This window comes from Semicossyphus pulcher, unplaced genomic scaffold (genome assembly GCF_022749685.1).
Source record: "Semicossyphus pulcher isolate SPU_LCO1_2020_fin unplaced genomic scaffold, fSemPul1.0.p SCAF_17, whole genome shotgun sequence".
NCBI lineage: Eukaryota > Metazoa > Chordata > Actinopteri > Labriformes > Labridae > Semicossyphus > Semicossyphus pulcher.
Genome location: NW_027211681.1, coordinates 24,189,271 through 24,202,257, shown reverse-complemented (window position 1 = coordinate 24,202,257; position 12,987 = coordinate 24,189,271). Strand labels below are relative to the sequence as shown.

The following is a 12,987-nucleotide window of genomic DNA, read 5'->3' as shown; positions in this document are numbered from 1 at the left end:
TCTAAAGTTTAAAGTGCTTGTTTAAGCTGCTCTTTCTCTCCACATGGGAGTAACTGCTGACGACTGCGAGGTGAAGAGGGCAGCTGCAGTCGATAGCCGGACCTTGGCAGCACCTAACGATGTACTACACGCACACACACACACACATACGCATTGTTTCAAGTGTGCAGAGACGCACAGCGAGGGGGGAGGCAGCCTGATTGATCGGCTTAGCTGGGGGCCTTGGTTCTGGTAAATGGGGCCCATGACCCTGTTTGATTCACTGCACTGCCATCTGATTTCTCCCACCCTGAGACGCTTTCCTCCACTGTGAACCCTACAGTATGGGTCCTCTTCCCAGTACTACGATTATATGTTTCTTTCTGTCAAGTTATGCATCAGTTCATTTAAAGAAATTCTTATATATATATATGTTTTAATAAACCCCAGTTCTGTGTTTTGTTTTCTGTCTGTTTAACAGATTGTAACACAGATTGAAGTTGTCTAACAACCAGAAAAATGTGATGCATTTTTTTTATCATTAATTTTTCATTGCAACATCATCCAACCATTACAGACAGTTAAACAGAATGCAATCACTTTGTTTTTTAAAGCCACGCAAATACGGGTGTAACATGGGTCCAAATATGGGTCCAGTTATCTACTTTGGCTGAACAAACAAAGAAAAGATGGATGACTACAGATGCAACTTCAAAAATAAGTGAAAATACAAAGAAAAAGAAACAAACTCGACGCTCAGATGAAGGAAAACAAGAAAAAAGGAAAGCGACCGTCAGCCAAGAAAATCAAGAGTTACAACCGGAGCCAATCGTGGACGTCACACATGCAACACTGGATACCTGGGAAGTGTGCTCCTGCAATTACCGTTTGTCGCCATAGGTGCCGCCAAAGAGAACGAGATCTTAGAGATTACCACTTAAGGACGGTCACTGCCTATTAGCACCAACATAACTGCCCTGCTATCCTGCTTTTCATTTCTCATGTAGGACTTCATTTAGAGTTTGAAAATCATGACTTTGTGATCATCTGCAGAAAAACACAGCTGAATAAACACATATTTCAGTCAGCCAGCAAACACTGAATTGATCATTGTCTGAGTGATAAAAATGTAGAGTGGATATTTGGCTAAAACTCTCAACAAAGGGACACCACTCCTGGCAGAGCAGAGTGGGGAGTGTGATAATAACATGAAAACAGAGCGAGCAGAATCCAAAAGTATTTTAATGTCAGATTTACACTCATGAGGCTGAAAGTGGTCAGCTGAAAGGCTGAAAGGTTACAGCCCTCAAAGGAAACTTTGGGTCACAGGTATAAGAGAAAGGTTTTTTAACATCACGTACAGACTGAGCTCCGTAGTTGTGTGTGTCTATAACTGGCACTCTCACAGTGCCACTTTGTTTTATGTCAAGGACGCGTCGCATTGACCTCTGTGTTTTAAATAATCTGGCTCCTTTGCTCCAATCAAACCCACCACAGTTAAAAATGACCAGACAGTTTTAACCACTCTATAAAAGAGATTTTAACCGTCGCTCGCTGATGCCCTGCAAGCTTCAAACTAACTCAGCCAGTCAGCGTCCCTTCAGAGGAATATAATTGCCTTTATCTGTTCATCTTTTGTTCATAAATCACCATGATCATCTGCAGCTGCAGTCATTAGCAGGATAAGGGCTTCCAAGAGCATCCAACAGCAGTCTGAATAATATTGTTCTGGCTTTGTTACATGTTAAGAACGAACTCATCCAACATGGTGCAGCTTCTTTTACATCACAGAACTGAGGTGAGAGCGTGATCCTACACCTGAGCTCTTATCTTCTTCATTAGTAAAATACAGCAAAGACAAAGGAAGACATTCTCACTTTAACTCTGCATATAGTTATTTTATAAACGTGGGGTTTCCTCATACGAGCTGTGCATATTATTTAATCTAAGGCAGACGTCTCTCCACAGGGAGCCTAAATGGTCGGGGAAATCTCTGCAAGTTTAATGAGTTATTCGCAGAGCGACTCTGTGCCTTTACAGTTTCTATACAGTAACAAGACTGTTATAAGTTGAGCTGCTATAATGAGCGTAGTGTTTGTTTGCCTTTTTCTCCTGGAAGCTGGAAGTGTTTGTACGTGTCTGATTTATGCTGATCTGTGTTTCGCTTGGTTAGAAACTCTTTTCTTTATGCTCTTGTTTTTATTATCAGCCCCTGAGACAGGAAGTGCTCTCCTGTTTCACTATAATTATTAGTACTGCCTTTCTGAATACTTGATATGTTGATGACGTAATTTCAAAGTCTGTTATTTGTGAATAACAGACCTCCGCAACAAATGGAGTTTTGATAATAAAGGACTACGTGACGATGGATGCAGTTCAAGCTGAGTATGTTTTTAGCAGAGGAAATAAAATCATCTTAAAGTAATAATAAAAGATTTTCATGTAAATAAATGTCTGTCTCTATCTATCGCTGAATTAGGTAACACAATGGTGATTGAGCCTATGGCCCACTGATGAAGCCTATGCATTTGCAGTATTACAGACTGGGTGTCTGGTGCGACTTTCAGTGGTCTGCCAGAGAGGGTAGGCAGAGCTAAGCGGCTGCAAGTGTTGCGAGTAAACAGTATTCTACTATGGCTGAACAAACAAAGAAAAGATGGATGACTACAGATACAACTTCAACAATAAGTGAAAATCCAAAGAAAAAGAAACAAACTCAACGCTCAGATGAAGGAAACAGTCTGAAACCTACCCACATAAACCTAATTTCCATAATAATGACGCTTGCTGTATATTTGATCTTACATTATAAACCAAACCTGTAAATCTGCAGCTTTGTAATATTTAAACAGGCTCCTGGACTTTCACTAGTTTAACACTGCATGTACTTGTTTTCCTTCAGCCATTGTGTTTGTTGTGATTCTGGTTTCGTTGGCGAAGAGTTCCTCTGCAAAAAGAAAGATCTCAAAATGAATGAACACTGCGCTTACATTCTGACAAAGCCGTGTGCTCGCTAATCAGAACGGAGATTTACAATACGGCACGTGCAGAGTAACAGTTGAAAAGAGTTCCTCCTCCTCTCTCTCATCTCTCCTTTTACTCCTCTTCTGGTTAAAAATACCAGGAGGCTGACAGACAATGAGCTATAAGTACAATGAGAGTGTGGCTGAGCCTGCCACCCACTCACAGTCTCACTGTGTCCTCCAAACCTTCCTCTCTCTCTCGCTCGCTCGCTCGCTCTCTCTCACCCATTGATTCAGTGTCATCCTTAGAGATGGATGACAATTTTAATTTCCTTTGGTTGGAACTAAAGAACAAAAGGTTACTTAGGTTCATTAGTTCTACATGTGTAGTTATAAAAACAACTAAATTGGGATTCTAGGGAAATGGTGATCAAAGTATTTCTGAGTCTTTGTTTTAGTCTCAGTTAACTGGACTAAAGCTGTCCAGTGTTCTAAAAATGACCATTACCGTCTCTACATGTATCAAACCCAAATATCTGTCAGTGAAGCTTTAATGCTATTGTCCTTTAAAATTTGAGAAGCTGAAGCTGCTGCAGATGTGCCAGAATATGGTGAACTCTTGTCGTACAGTTCTCTAAAATATGGCCACGTCATTAGCCATATGTTTTTTTGTATTCTGGCCACAGATGGACATAAATAATTGCCGTGTTTGGGCCGAGTGTCAAAAGGCCGTGTGGATGGTCAGAACAATTTTTCCAAGTGGGAATGTGCAGTAGGAAGGGAGATGAAATCGTGCAGTGTGGCAGAAATCATTTCATAATCACTTGAAGGCAGCAGAACAAGCACTAACAACAACACTGACATCCATCCATCCATTACCCATACTGCTTATCCTCTTAACGGTCGCAGGGGGCTGGAGCCTATCCCAGCTGTCATTGGGCGAGAGAGTCACCCTGAACTGATCGCCAGTCAATCACAGGGCTGACACATAGAGACAGACAACCTTTCACGCTCACACTCACACCTACGGGGAATTTTTGAACCACCAGAGAGCCTAACGAGCATGGACTGTGGGAGGAAGCCGGAGTACCTGGAGAGAACTCACTTATGCACAAGGAGAACAAACTCCACACAGAAAGGCTCACTACGTCTGAACCGGGATTCAAACTAAGAACCTTCTAGCTGTGAGGCAACAGCGCTAACCACTGCACCACCGTGCAGCCCCCAATACTAAAAAAAGCAACATAAGCATTGATTTTGAGTCAAGTCTCAGGCCATCCAAATTATAGTCCAATATTCAGGCTATAATATATAAATATAGGTTGTAGCGACTGATGAGAACAAAGTTGGGAAGAAAGAAGACATTGAGAATGATCCCCAATTCACTGAAAGCATCTGTAAAGTGTAGGGTGACTGCATAAAAACAGATCAAACATTTACTGTGAATGAGGACTCTTTTACAATGAAGTTCATTGGGCGGTTCTAACCCCAGGAGGCAGCAACAGCGCCCTTGAAAAATAAGCCTGGAGGGACCTTGTTTTGGTGGAACGTTGTACCTGGCAGGGCGAGTCATGGCTTAATATCCACATCAAAAACGCCACATGACACATTTCAAGATGCAGAAAAGCCCCCTACATCCTGTGAGTCGGACCAGGGTTTCCTCGCCTTCATCTGTTTCTATCAAACAGTTTTGTTCCCAGCTTTATCAGGACAGATGAAGAAGTAACTTCGCATGAACACCAGTGCAGATTTGTTATTTTCAGAGATCAACAACGCAGCAGGCAAACTGTTGCTGATAATCAGCTCATCAGTCTTTGTGTTTACGGGGTCATTTCTAATGAGACACCTTGCGGTTTACTTGTCCCTGCTGTCACCTGCCCAAACACAATGGACTCAAGAGGTAAACACTCCATCACACACTCGCATGGTGCAAACACACCTTTTGTCATTCAGTCGGTCGTTTAATTCAAACACAGTTAGTCACTCATTCATTCAGCCACTTGCTTCTGCAATCACCTGCTCTCTCTCTCCTTATCGCGCTCTCAGGTTTCATTTATATTTCTTCTGTTTTTCCCTTATTCCTCTCATTCCCCCGCCTCTCCTTTGTTTCTGCCTCTGTTTACTTATGCGTTTCCCTTCTTTGTGCCTCAGCAGGCGTACCTCTAAAAATACCTTTTGTCATGTGCAGGTGCTATAATATGAAGTGCGTGTGATTATAAATGTAGCTTGACTTGCTGTTTAGGATGCAGCAATCAGGGAGCTGAAGAATGAGAGCCACCACCGTCACTGCCCCCCACTCATGGTATTTTTAGAAGGTGGAGACAGCGGCCATATAATATGATTGCACGTGTGTGTGTGTGTGTGAGTGCACGTGGGTCCTGTGCAGTGAGTGTGTTTTAGCATGTTTATATGCATGCGTGTTAAAGTCATCATCACCTTGCACTTGCACAAGTAGGGCAGCAGTGTTTCATGAATAAAAACAACTCCAGATGCTGTGCAGAGCCGCAGAGCCTGGCATGACGTGCAGCACCAACTGTTGCTGCAGAGTTAATGAAGTCTTAAAATAACCAGGATAAACATGCCAATCATATATGGATTGCATGCAAGAACATGTTGGCATTCTTACAGTAAACTTTTCTTACTTTTTTCGGAGACGGTTGGTGGTCTTATCATTCCAATTCAGAGTCAATTAACTGTTAAGTTCCCATTTTATGATGATACTATCAAGGTCGTAGCGGCGGGCCACTCCTGACATGCTGTGTCTGCTTAAAATGTTGGAGAAAACCTCATTTTTATTTTCGTATTTTACTTTGACTGCAGATATTTTGCTATCTTTGAATAACATTACAATCTCTGCCAGCAGCTCACTGATATTGTTTTCTTTGTGCGCATAATAATTGATCTCAAATCAGTTCTTCTTGCCTCTCTAACACAGTGGCAGCCGTAATATGTTTACTTGTTGTGTAGAAGAAACATTTGATTCTTTAGAGCAGGGGTCTCCAACAGGTTGGCAGCCTCTTCCCACTTCAGTTCAATCGAATACACAGATGTCCCGCCCCCTCTAATACAAAATAAGCTGTGTCAGCTGTCAATAAGAAACGATGTTGCTCCTGGCAGGTTTTGTCAACGTCTGAACCTAACCAATCACAGCAATGTTGCAGCAACCTCCATCGACAGGTCGGGTCACTTATACTGTACGCTAGTTGAGCTAAAGTGAGGAGTTCGGTGCTGTTAGCCGGTTTAGCCAGGTTTATGATGGACTGCTGGAAAAAGCAGGAAACATAGGATTTCCACGGGGACTAGGAAAGCAAGTTTTCATCCACGAATGTGAAGGACAAGTGTGTGTGCCTCATCCGTGGTACCAGCGCTTCAGTCGACAAAAGAACCAACATGGGGCGCCACCAGTGATTACAGCAATGTAATGCAAGTCGCTCTTGGCCACTTTTATTTTTTCATAGTAGATCTCAGATATAAAAAGGTTGACCTTGCTGACCCCTGCTTTAGGGGGCTAATAAATCCTAGTAACTGATCGGTGCAGAACTGGCTAAAACTCGACACTGCAGTTTAAGCTGCATCAGAGTCATGTCTGATATTTCTATGAGTTTTGAATCATTTCTACTCATTTGCATATTTAACTCCCCTAAATCATGGTGCAGTTTGGACCTGAGACAGAAAGAAACATCACAGTATGTCGACTTCACAAAACACAGCAAACTGTTAGCAAAGATACTTGAGGAACTTCAGCTTCAAGTGTTACTTTCTGAGATAAGCAGACTAAGGGCCCGATCAGACAGAGCGTGTTTCAGCAGCTGGAGGCGCCTTTTTTGTTGTTGTTTTCAATCAGAGGGACGCTTTTTGCGAGCTGCTTTTGTGTTTGCTGAGCGCCTCGTGTTCTTCGTCCCTGAGCGCCTCGTGTTTTTCCCGCTCTGAGCGCCTCGAGTTGAAAAAAACTTCAACTCAAAACAGAAAAGCGCCCGACGTCATTGCCGTTTTTTCTCATTGTCGAATCGGATGAATGGAGAGGCGGGCCTTCTGCGGGGGTGACGACATCGAGTGATCGCCGTGATCTTCCCTCTTTCTGAGGGTCTCATGTACCCACACGGATCTCTGTTTCCCTGTGTTTAATGTATTTGGGAACAGCTGCTCACCCTCCGTCAAAGCCAGAGCAAGTGCCTTCCACCTGCATTTTTTAATGCACATGTAATTAATTTATTGGAAACAAAGTTAAGTTTTAGCTAGCCAAAATGAATGGGAACAGTAACGGTTAGATTGGCAGCTAATGATTCATTGGTTGCCTTAACAACAGGAAAAAAAAGGAAAAAACGCTCTCTGTCTGATCGGGACGTAGGCTTCAACAAAAGCGGCAGTGCAGTGCGCCTCGTGTTTTCTGATCGGGCCCTAAAACAAGACAGATTCAGCAGTGTCATTAGTAGTGTAATGACAGAATACTAAGAGGCCAACAATGTCTCATCAGAGCAGCACAGTGAGACACAGACTGATAATGTTTTGACATTAAAATTAGACAATATAAAAAGTTTTACTGGCAAAGTGTTCCATGACATAGATGGGAGGCAGCAGAGGGGACCCAACAGTAATGGAGAATCAAGATAAGAGCAGCAGGTTATATTACACTGTCTCGTACAGCAGAGGATGTTCGACCTGACAGTGACCTGCAGAGAGAGAGCGAGGCGGCTGTCACAGGGAGAGAATTTTTAGTTACCAAAATGATACAAAAGACCGAAACGTTGTCCAACTTCTCGGGAAATTGACAGGCCGAGAGAGTGACGGTGAACAGAGTTTTAATTCTGCATTATGTTTATTATAATTATTTGCCTCTATTATAGTTGATTTCTGTAACTTTTTAGGCTTTTAATACTTCAATACATTCTGATTAAGGATTAATTATGAGTCATACAATATGAGTGACACAGACAGTCTGTTCGTGACTCATGCAGCAGGTCTGGATCACATCTGCAAATTGCTTGTTTTGTCTGACCAGCTGGCGAAAAATAAAGCTCCGAACAACAAACCCGCACATTTGAATAACACCGAATATCTGACATTTTTTTTAAATCCAAATAGCTGGAGATTATTTCTCTGTCGATGGACTAATCAGCACTCCACGCGCTGAGCCGTCTGACGGAGCGTCTGTTGTTACCTTGAGAGACAAAACAACACCTCTCCGACTGTGATTCTCGCTGAAGTGGCACTACACGCTTACTCATGACATGCATCATTGCTGCAGTGATTAGATTGGTGATCTTGTGATTATGTTTGTGTATGACTGATGACTCATCTTCCCGACTCCGCTCTGTGAATTCAGAGAGGATGTGATGCTGCAGGGAGTGTGTGGTTTGGAGATCAGTGGTCTCAGAGCCCATCAGTCATAATCCTGCATGATTAGCTTTTACCAAGAAGTGACCATGACAGGGATGTACCCGGTTAAATATTCATAAGACGCTTGCTTCCAGGATTTGAAAGAAAGTCAAGATCGTGACCATTCTTTGCACTTTTCTCTGAGTGATTTCCTGTGCCCCCAACAAAAAAACCTCCGACTATTTCAACTGCTCCATCAGACTTTTTCAAATAGAAATATAATAAAATGTGCAAACACTTTTTCAGAACAATAACAATAAAGTTCAATCTGTGCTAAGAAAACCAGTGTTTCCGTTACATACATTTTGCAGTGGCGGCCCTGAAACAGTGACAGGAGTCACAGGACATCAATCAGACGTGTTGTCGTGGCAACCAAATAAACAACAGCGGGACCAGTTTACTCCTCACACAGTGTTCTAATGGTAAAAGAGGGTCCGACATCAGGACACTCTCTGTCCACACACAATCATATGCAGTTCTCTTACTTAATCTAATCTAAACAATCGTGTATCTCCGTGCGTCCCTACTGTAAATGCATTGATTGTCTCTGTTTGATTGTCACGTCATTGATAATGTCCCTCGTGCACACGCGGCTCACGTGCTGTTTTGAATTGCGAGAGAAAATATTTAACTTTTGTAACTTAATGAAACAGACTGCTGATGAAGGCAGTCAACACAGCAGACAGAGAGACAGACAGATGGAGGGGGGCGGGGCCAGCAGCTGTGCAGAGAGCAGAGGTGCAGGCGTGTTGGGGGAGTGAAGCAAAGCAAAGTGATCAGATTAAAGTAGTTTGTGAATTAAAACATAATACAGTGAAGAAACGAGTACAATTAGAGTGTGGAAGTCTACACGTGATGTGCCTCTCACAGAAATCATTGACATATGTGAGGGCAACGCGTTTGTGTACTGTGCCACCTGAAAATGAGTCTGGGTTGTCCGACGTCAAAACGTAGTTCCGCCTGCTACATTTACTATTTACAGGCTATCAAGTAATAACTTATGCGCCGGCAGAAAGTTGAAGAAATGTTTGCTACCATGCTTACCGGCCTACACTGATGAAGTTGCCAGTTCTAGTGTTTGACTGCAACCATGCTGTATGGTGCTTTGAAGTAAGAACAGGGCCTGTGTGTGTGTGAGTCCATTCCTAACCCTCGGATAAGTGAAGTCCGGTAGTGTTGGAAGTCTGGGAACTTTCTATTGATGTGAGCATCAGAATCTGTCAACCTGTACATCACTGACTCCTGCAGATAAACTCTGAGACACTTTGTGAGGGGAGAAAAGGGAGGTTACCTGCATCTGTAAATAAAACCGTAAAAGGAAAAAAGCCAAGGCTTTACCTTCACCAGAAAACAGACTTATAGCACCTCTCTGAAGGAACTTATTCACCAGGAAGTCCCTGGTGTCTATATGACCCTCCCAGCATTCTCCCTTGACAATTTAGGTTGTTTATAGTGACAGTAAGGCTGCACAGAGACAGGGGCAGGGCCCGATTAAAGATCTCTGGGTAAAATAACTTTGACACTTCAGGCCCGGGTGGGTGGCGCCCCTTGTAACTTCTGACAGGTAACGTGTGGAAGGCAGTTTCCAGTGATCGAGTTGGTCTTGTCCAGATGTTCAAACGCACACAGCCTAAACCTTGTCTTCTGCTGTGATGCTTAAGCTCAGGTACCATCGTCGTCGGCTTCTCAAACTTGGAGACAAGCCAAACAAATTAGGTATTTCCTGAACCTTTCCACTGTCTACTAGCAGGTGAATCTGACAAATGAAGTCCGACACCACCAACCACAATCAGGAGAAATCCAGCAATCACAATCTTTAAGGAAACATCATCTTGCTCATAAACTGGACAATGAACTGATGAAAGTAACACTAACTCCAGTCCTTATACAGTGGGTTGTTTCCACAGCCAAACAATGCACACAATCTAACTGTTTGATAAAACGGGTCTGCCAAAGTAAAAATGTGTCAAGTATGTCTTCAAGAAGAAGACATACTTTATTAATCTTAGAGGGGAAATCCAAGGTTTTCAATCCGTTATTATTAGAATCATGCAACACACACTACCAGTACCTTGGGACTTGAACTGGCCACCCTCCGGTTCCCAAGCCAAGTCCCCAATGACTGAGCTTCCAAGTAGCGTAGTTTAAACTAGGTCAAACTCACTCAGGTAGTGTTTCTTCATTTGAAGACAAAAGGAGCAGAGCTGCTGTTTAGTTTGTTGTTTGGATTTATTAAAAAGAAGCAAAGTTTTTATTTCCTTTTAATGTTCATCTAGAAAGTCAAATAAGAAGTTTTATTTACCAACTTTTTTGGTAATATTTATTTATTGATTGGAGCAGCTCCCACAGGGCCTTTCCTTCTTAGATTGCCTCATTTTTTGGGATTGTGTAAAACTACAAATTGTCTTGTTAATAAAGTTTTATTACAATACTGCTTTAATGTTGCCTCTCTTTCCCCTAACGAGCTGGGTTGTAACAAGCTAAAAAGTGAAAGTCAGGCAGAACAATGAAATACCTTTAAAACTGATTTCACGGTGATAAGCAGGAGCATAAAACGATTTACATAAAACATTCTGTTTTAAAGTATAAGTTGCTGACGTGCTGAAACAAACCAACTGATGATTCTGCTTTATTAAAAGTAGCAGTGTGGCTACATCAGCAGTAATTTCTCTTAATGCGTGAAAGTCATCTTACCTCGGCAGGAGAGAAGAGTCGACATCTCCGGTGTGTGTGTCCCTCATGAGCTGCACCTCCTCCTCCATCTCGTAGAGGAGCCATGACCCCGCCACCTGCACCCCCGACTGTCCCCACTGCGATTGCACCGGACGCTCCTCCGCCCACGCCGGCCCCGCTCGCAGCGCCACCCGTGGCTCCCGCGATGGCTCCGATGCCTCCCATCATGCAGCAGAGGCCTCCCTGAGCCAGCTCCATCTCGATCTCGGCGTCCATCTCGGCGTCCTCCTGCGCCTCCTTGTTGGAGTCGTCCAGGTGCTTCATGAGCACGGCCACCACCACGTTGATCAGAACAAACTGAGCCGTGAGCACGAAGGACACAAAATACATCGGGGAGATGAACTGCAGTCCAGCGTGGCAGCCGTAGTCGCTGCCCGGACGGTCTGGTGGGCACTCCCTCAGTGTGTCCTGGTGGGTGGAGGAACATCGGGAGAGTTTAGGGGGTGAGGAAAGGGGAGGAAAGGGTCAGACACAAGGAGAGGAGTGGGTGGATTAAGTGGAAGAATTATAAGATTTCAATGAAAAGTATAGAAAGGCGTAGGGAAGGACAGGGAGAAGATCAGACAGTTAAAGAGGAGTTTGAGGTAAGCATTTCCACCATAGGATGAAGTTTCCCTCTGGAGTTTTATTGAAAACAAACAGTTTTAGTTTCATGACATGTTACTCATTAAAACACTTTGGGCCCGATTATAATCAGCAAGCAATTAAAGTGCAGAGTGGTCGGTTCTTGGGTGCATGTGTGTGTCTACCTCACAATCAGGTAGAACATCCAGTTATCACAGAGCAGTCTGATGCAGCATTGCTGAGACATTTGCATATGATTGAATCCAGGCAAACACAGTGGATGGCTGTCACAGTAAATATGCGCTCTGGCTTGGTGCCTCTCCAATAGGAGGTTGACGACTCATCAACATCTATCCTGCTGCTTTCAGATGGCTGTGTGGATCTCACTGCCACAGTCTTAAGCAGCTGTGGACAACAGATACTCTAAGAATCACCTCATATAAAGATAAAGACAGACTGATTTGTAGACGTTCCTGCTTTCACCGCAGAAACATTGTCTTTTAATCTTGTTTGTTGTTGTTTTGGTTGGCATTGGTTTGGTCTGATTCTTTTTATGCTGTGTTTTATGTCTGGAAAGTCGGTGAAGCATTTCCTGCATTGCAGATTGGCAGCTTGAACAGACTTGGTTCTGAGCCCAAAGTCTTGGACCCAATTTCTACTGAAATGCCAACAGCTGGTTTCTGTCGGGCTGCCGCTTGCTGCTGCCCTCGCTTCTCCACGATAATAAGATCCTGTGCGTTTTCCTTCCTCATGGAACATTTGTATTTTTTAAATATTTTGTTTGTTTACATCCCTCCATCCATTTTCTGTACGCCGCTTATCCTGTTCAGGGTCGCGGGGGGGAGTAGAGCCTATCCCAGCTGTCACAGAGGTGGAGTACACCCTGGACTGATCGCCAGTCAATCACAGGGCTTGTTTACATTTATCAAATTGCAGCCTTTTCTGCATTTACAGGCACACTGTTATACCTATTTTAGAGACCCTGTCCAATACGTTCTTCTAGTAAGACATGACAGTGTGTCAGTGAGCCAGCGTGCACAATAGCAGGACTCTGAAACTGCAGCAGATAAATGGTATTAAGCCATCTTCAGTGTTATTATTTACACCAACGTGACCTTTTCCTACTCTGACATGTCGAACTCTCTCCTGTCTGAAAGTGTCTGAAACATGTCTATTATAAAACACCAGAAATCTTCACCTTCATTTCACATTGAATTCTGTCCTTCTACTTATCGATTAATAAAGTTTTTTTTACAATAAAAGTTCTTAATAAAGTTAAAGCTGCATTCCAGACAACTCAGACCTCCGACTAGGAAGATTGCTCGGGAACGCTGGAAGTTCCTACTTGTAAACTCGGAGCAGATTCATCTAC

General features: G+C 43.3%; 1 protein-coding gene across 1 annotated transcript in view; it reads right to left on the bottom strand.

Moving 5' to 3' along the window:
- The window catches only part of LOC138595049 (voltage-dependent T-type calcium channel subunit alpha-1I-like), a 197,237-nt gene that overhangs the window by 16,599 nt on the left and 167,651 nt on the right, over positions 1–12,987 (bottom strand). Inside the window, exon 32 of the mRNA XM_069666367.1 lies at positions 11,013–11,459. Within this exon, the coding sequence (XP_069522468.1) occupies positions 11,013–11,459 (447 nt within the window). The remainder of the gene's footprint in view (positions 1–11,012; positions 11,460–12,987) is intronic.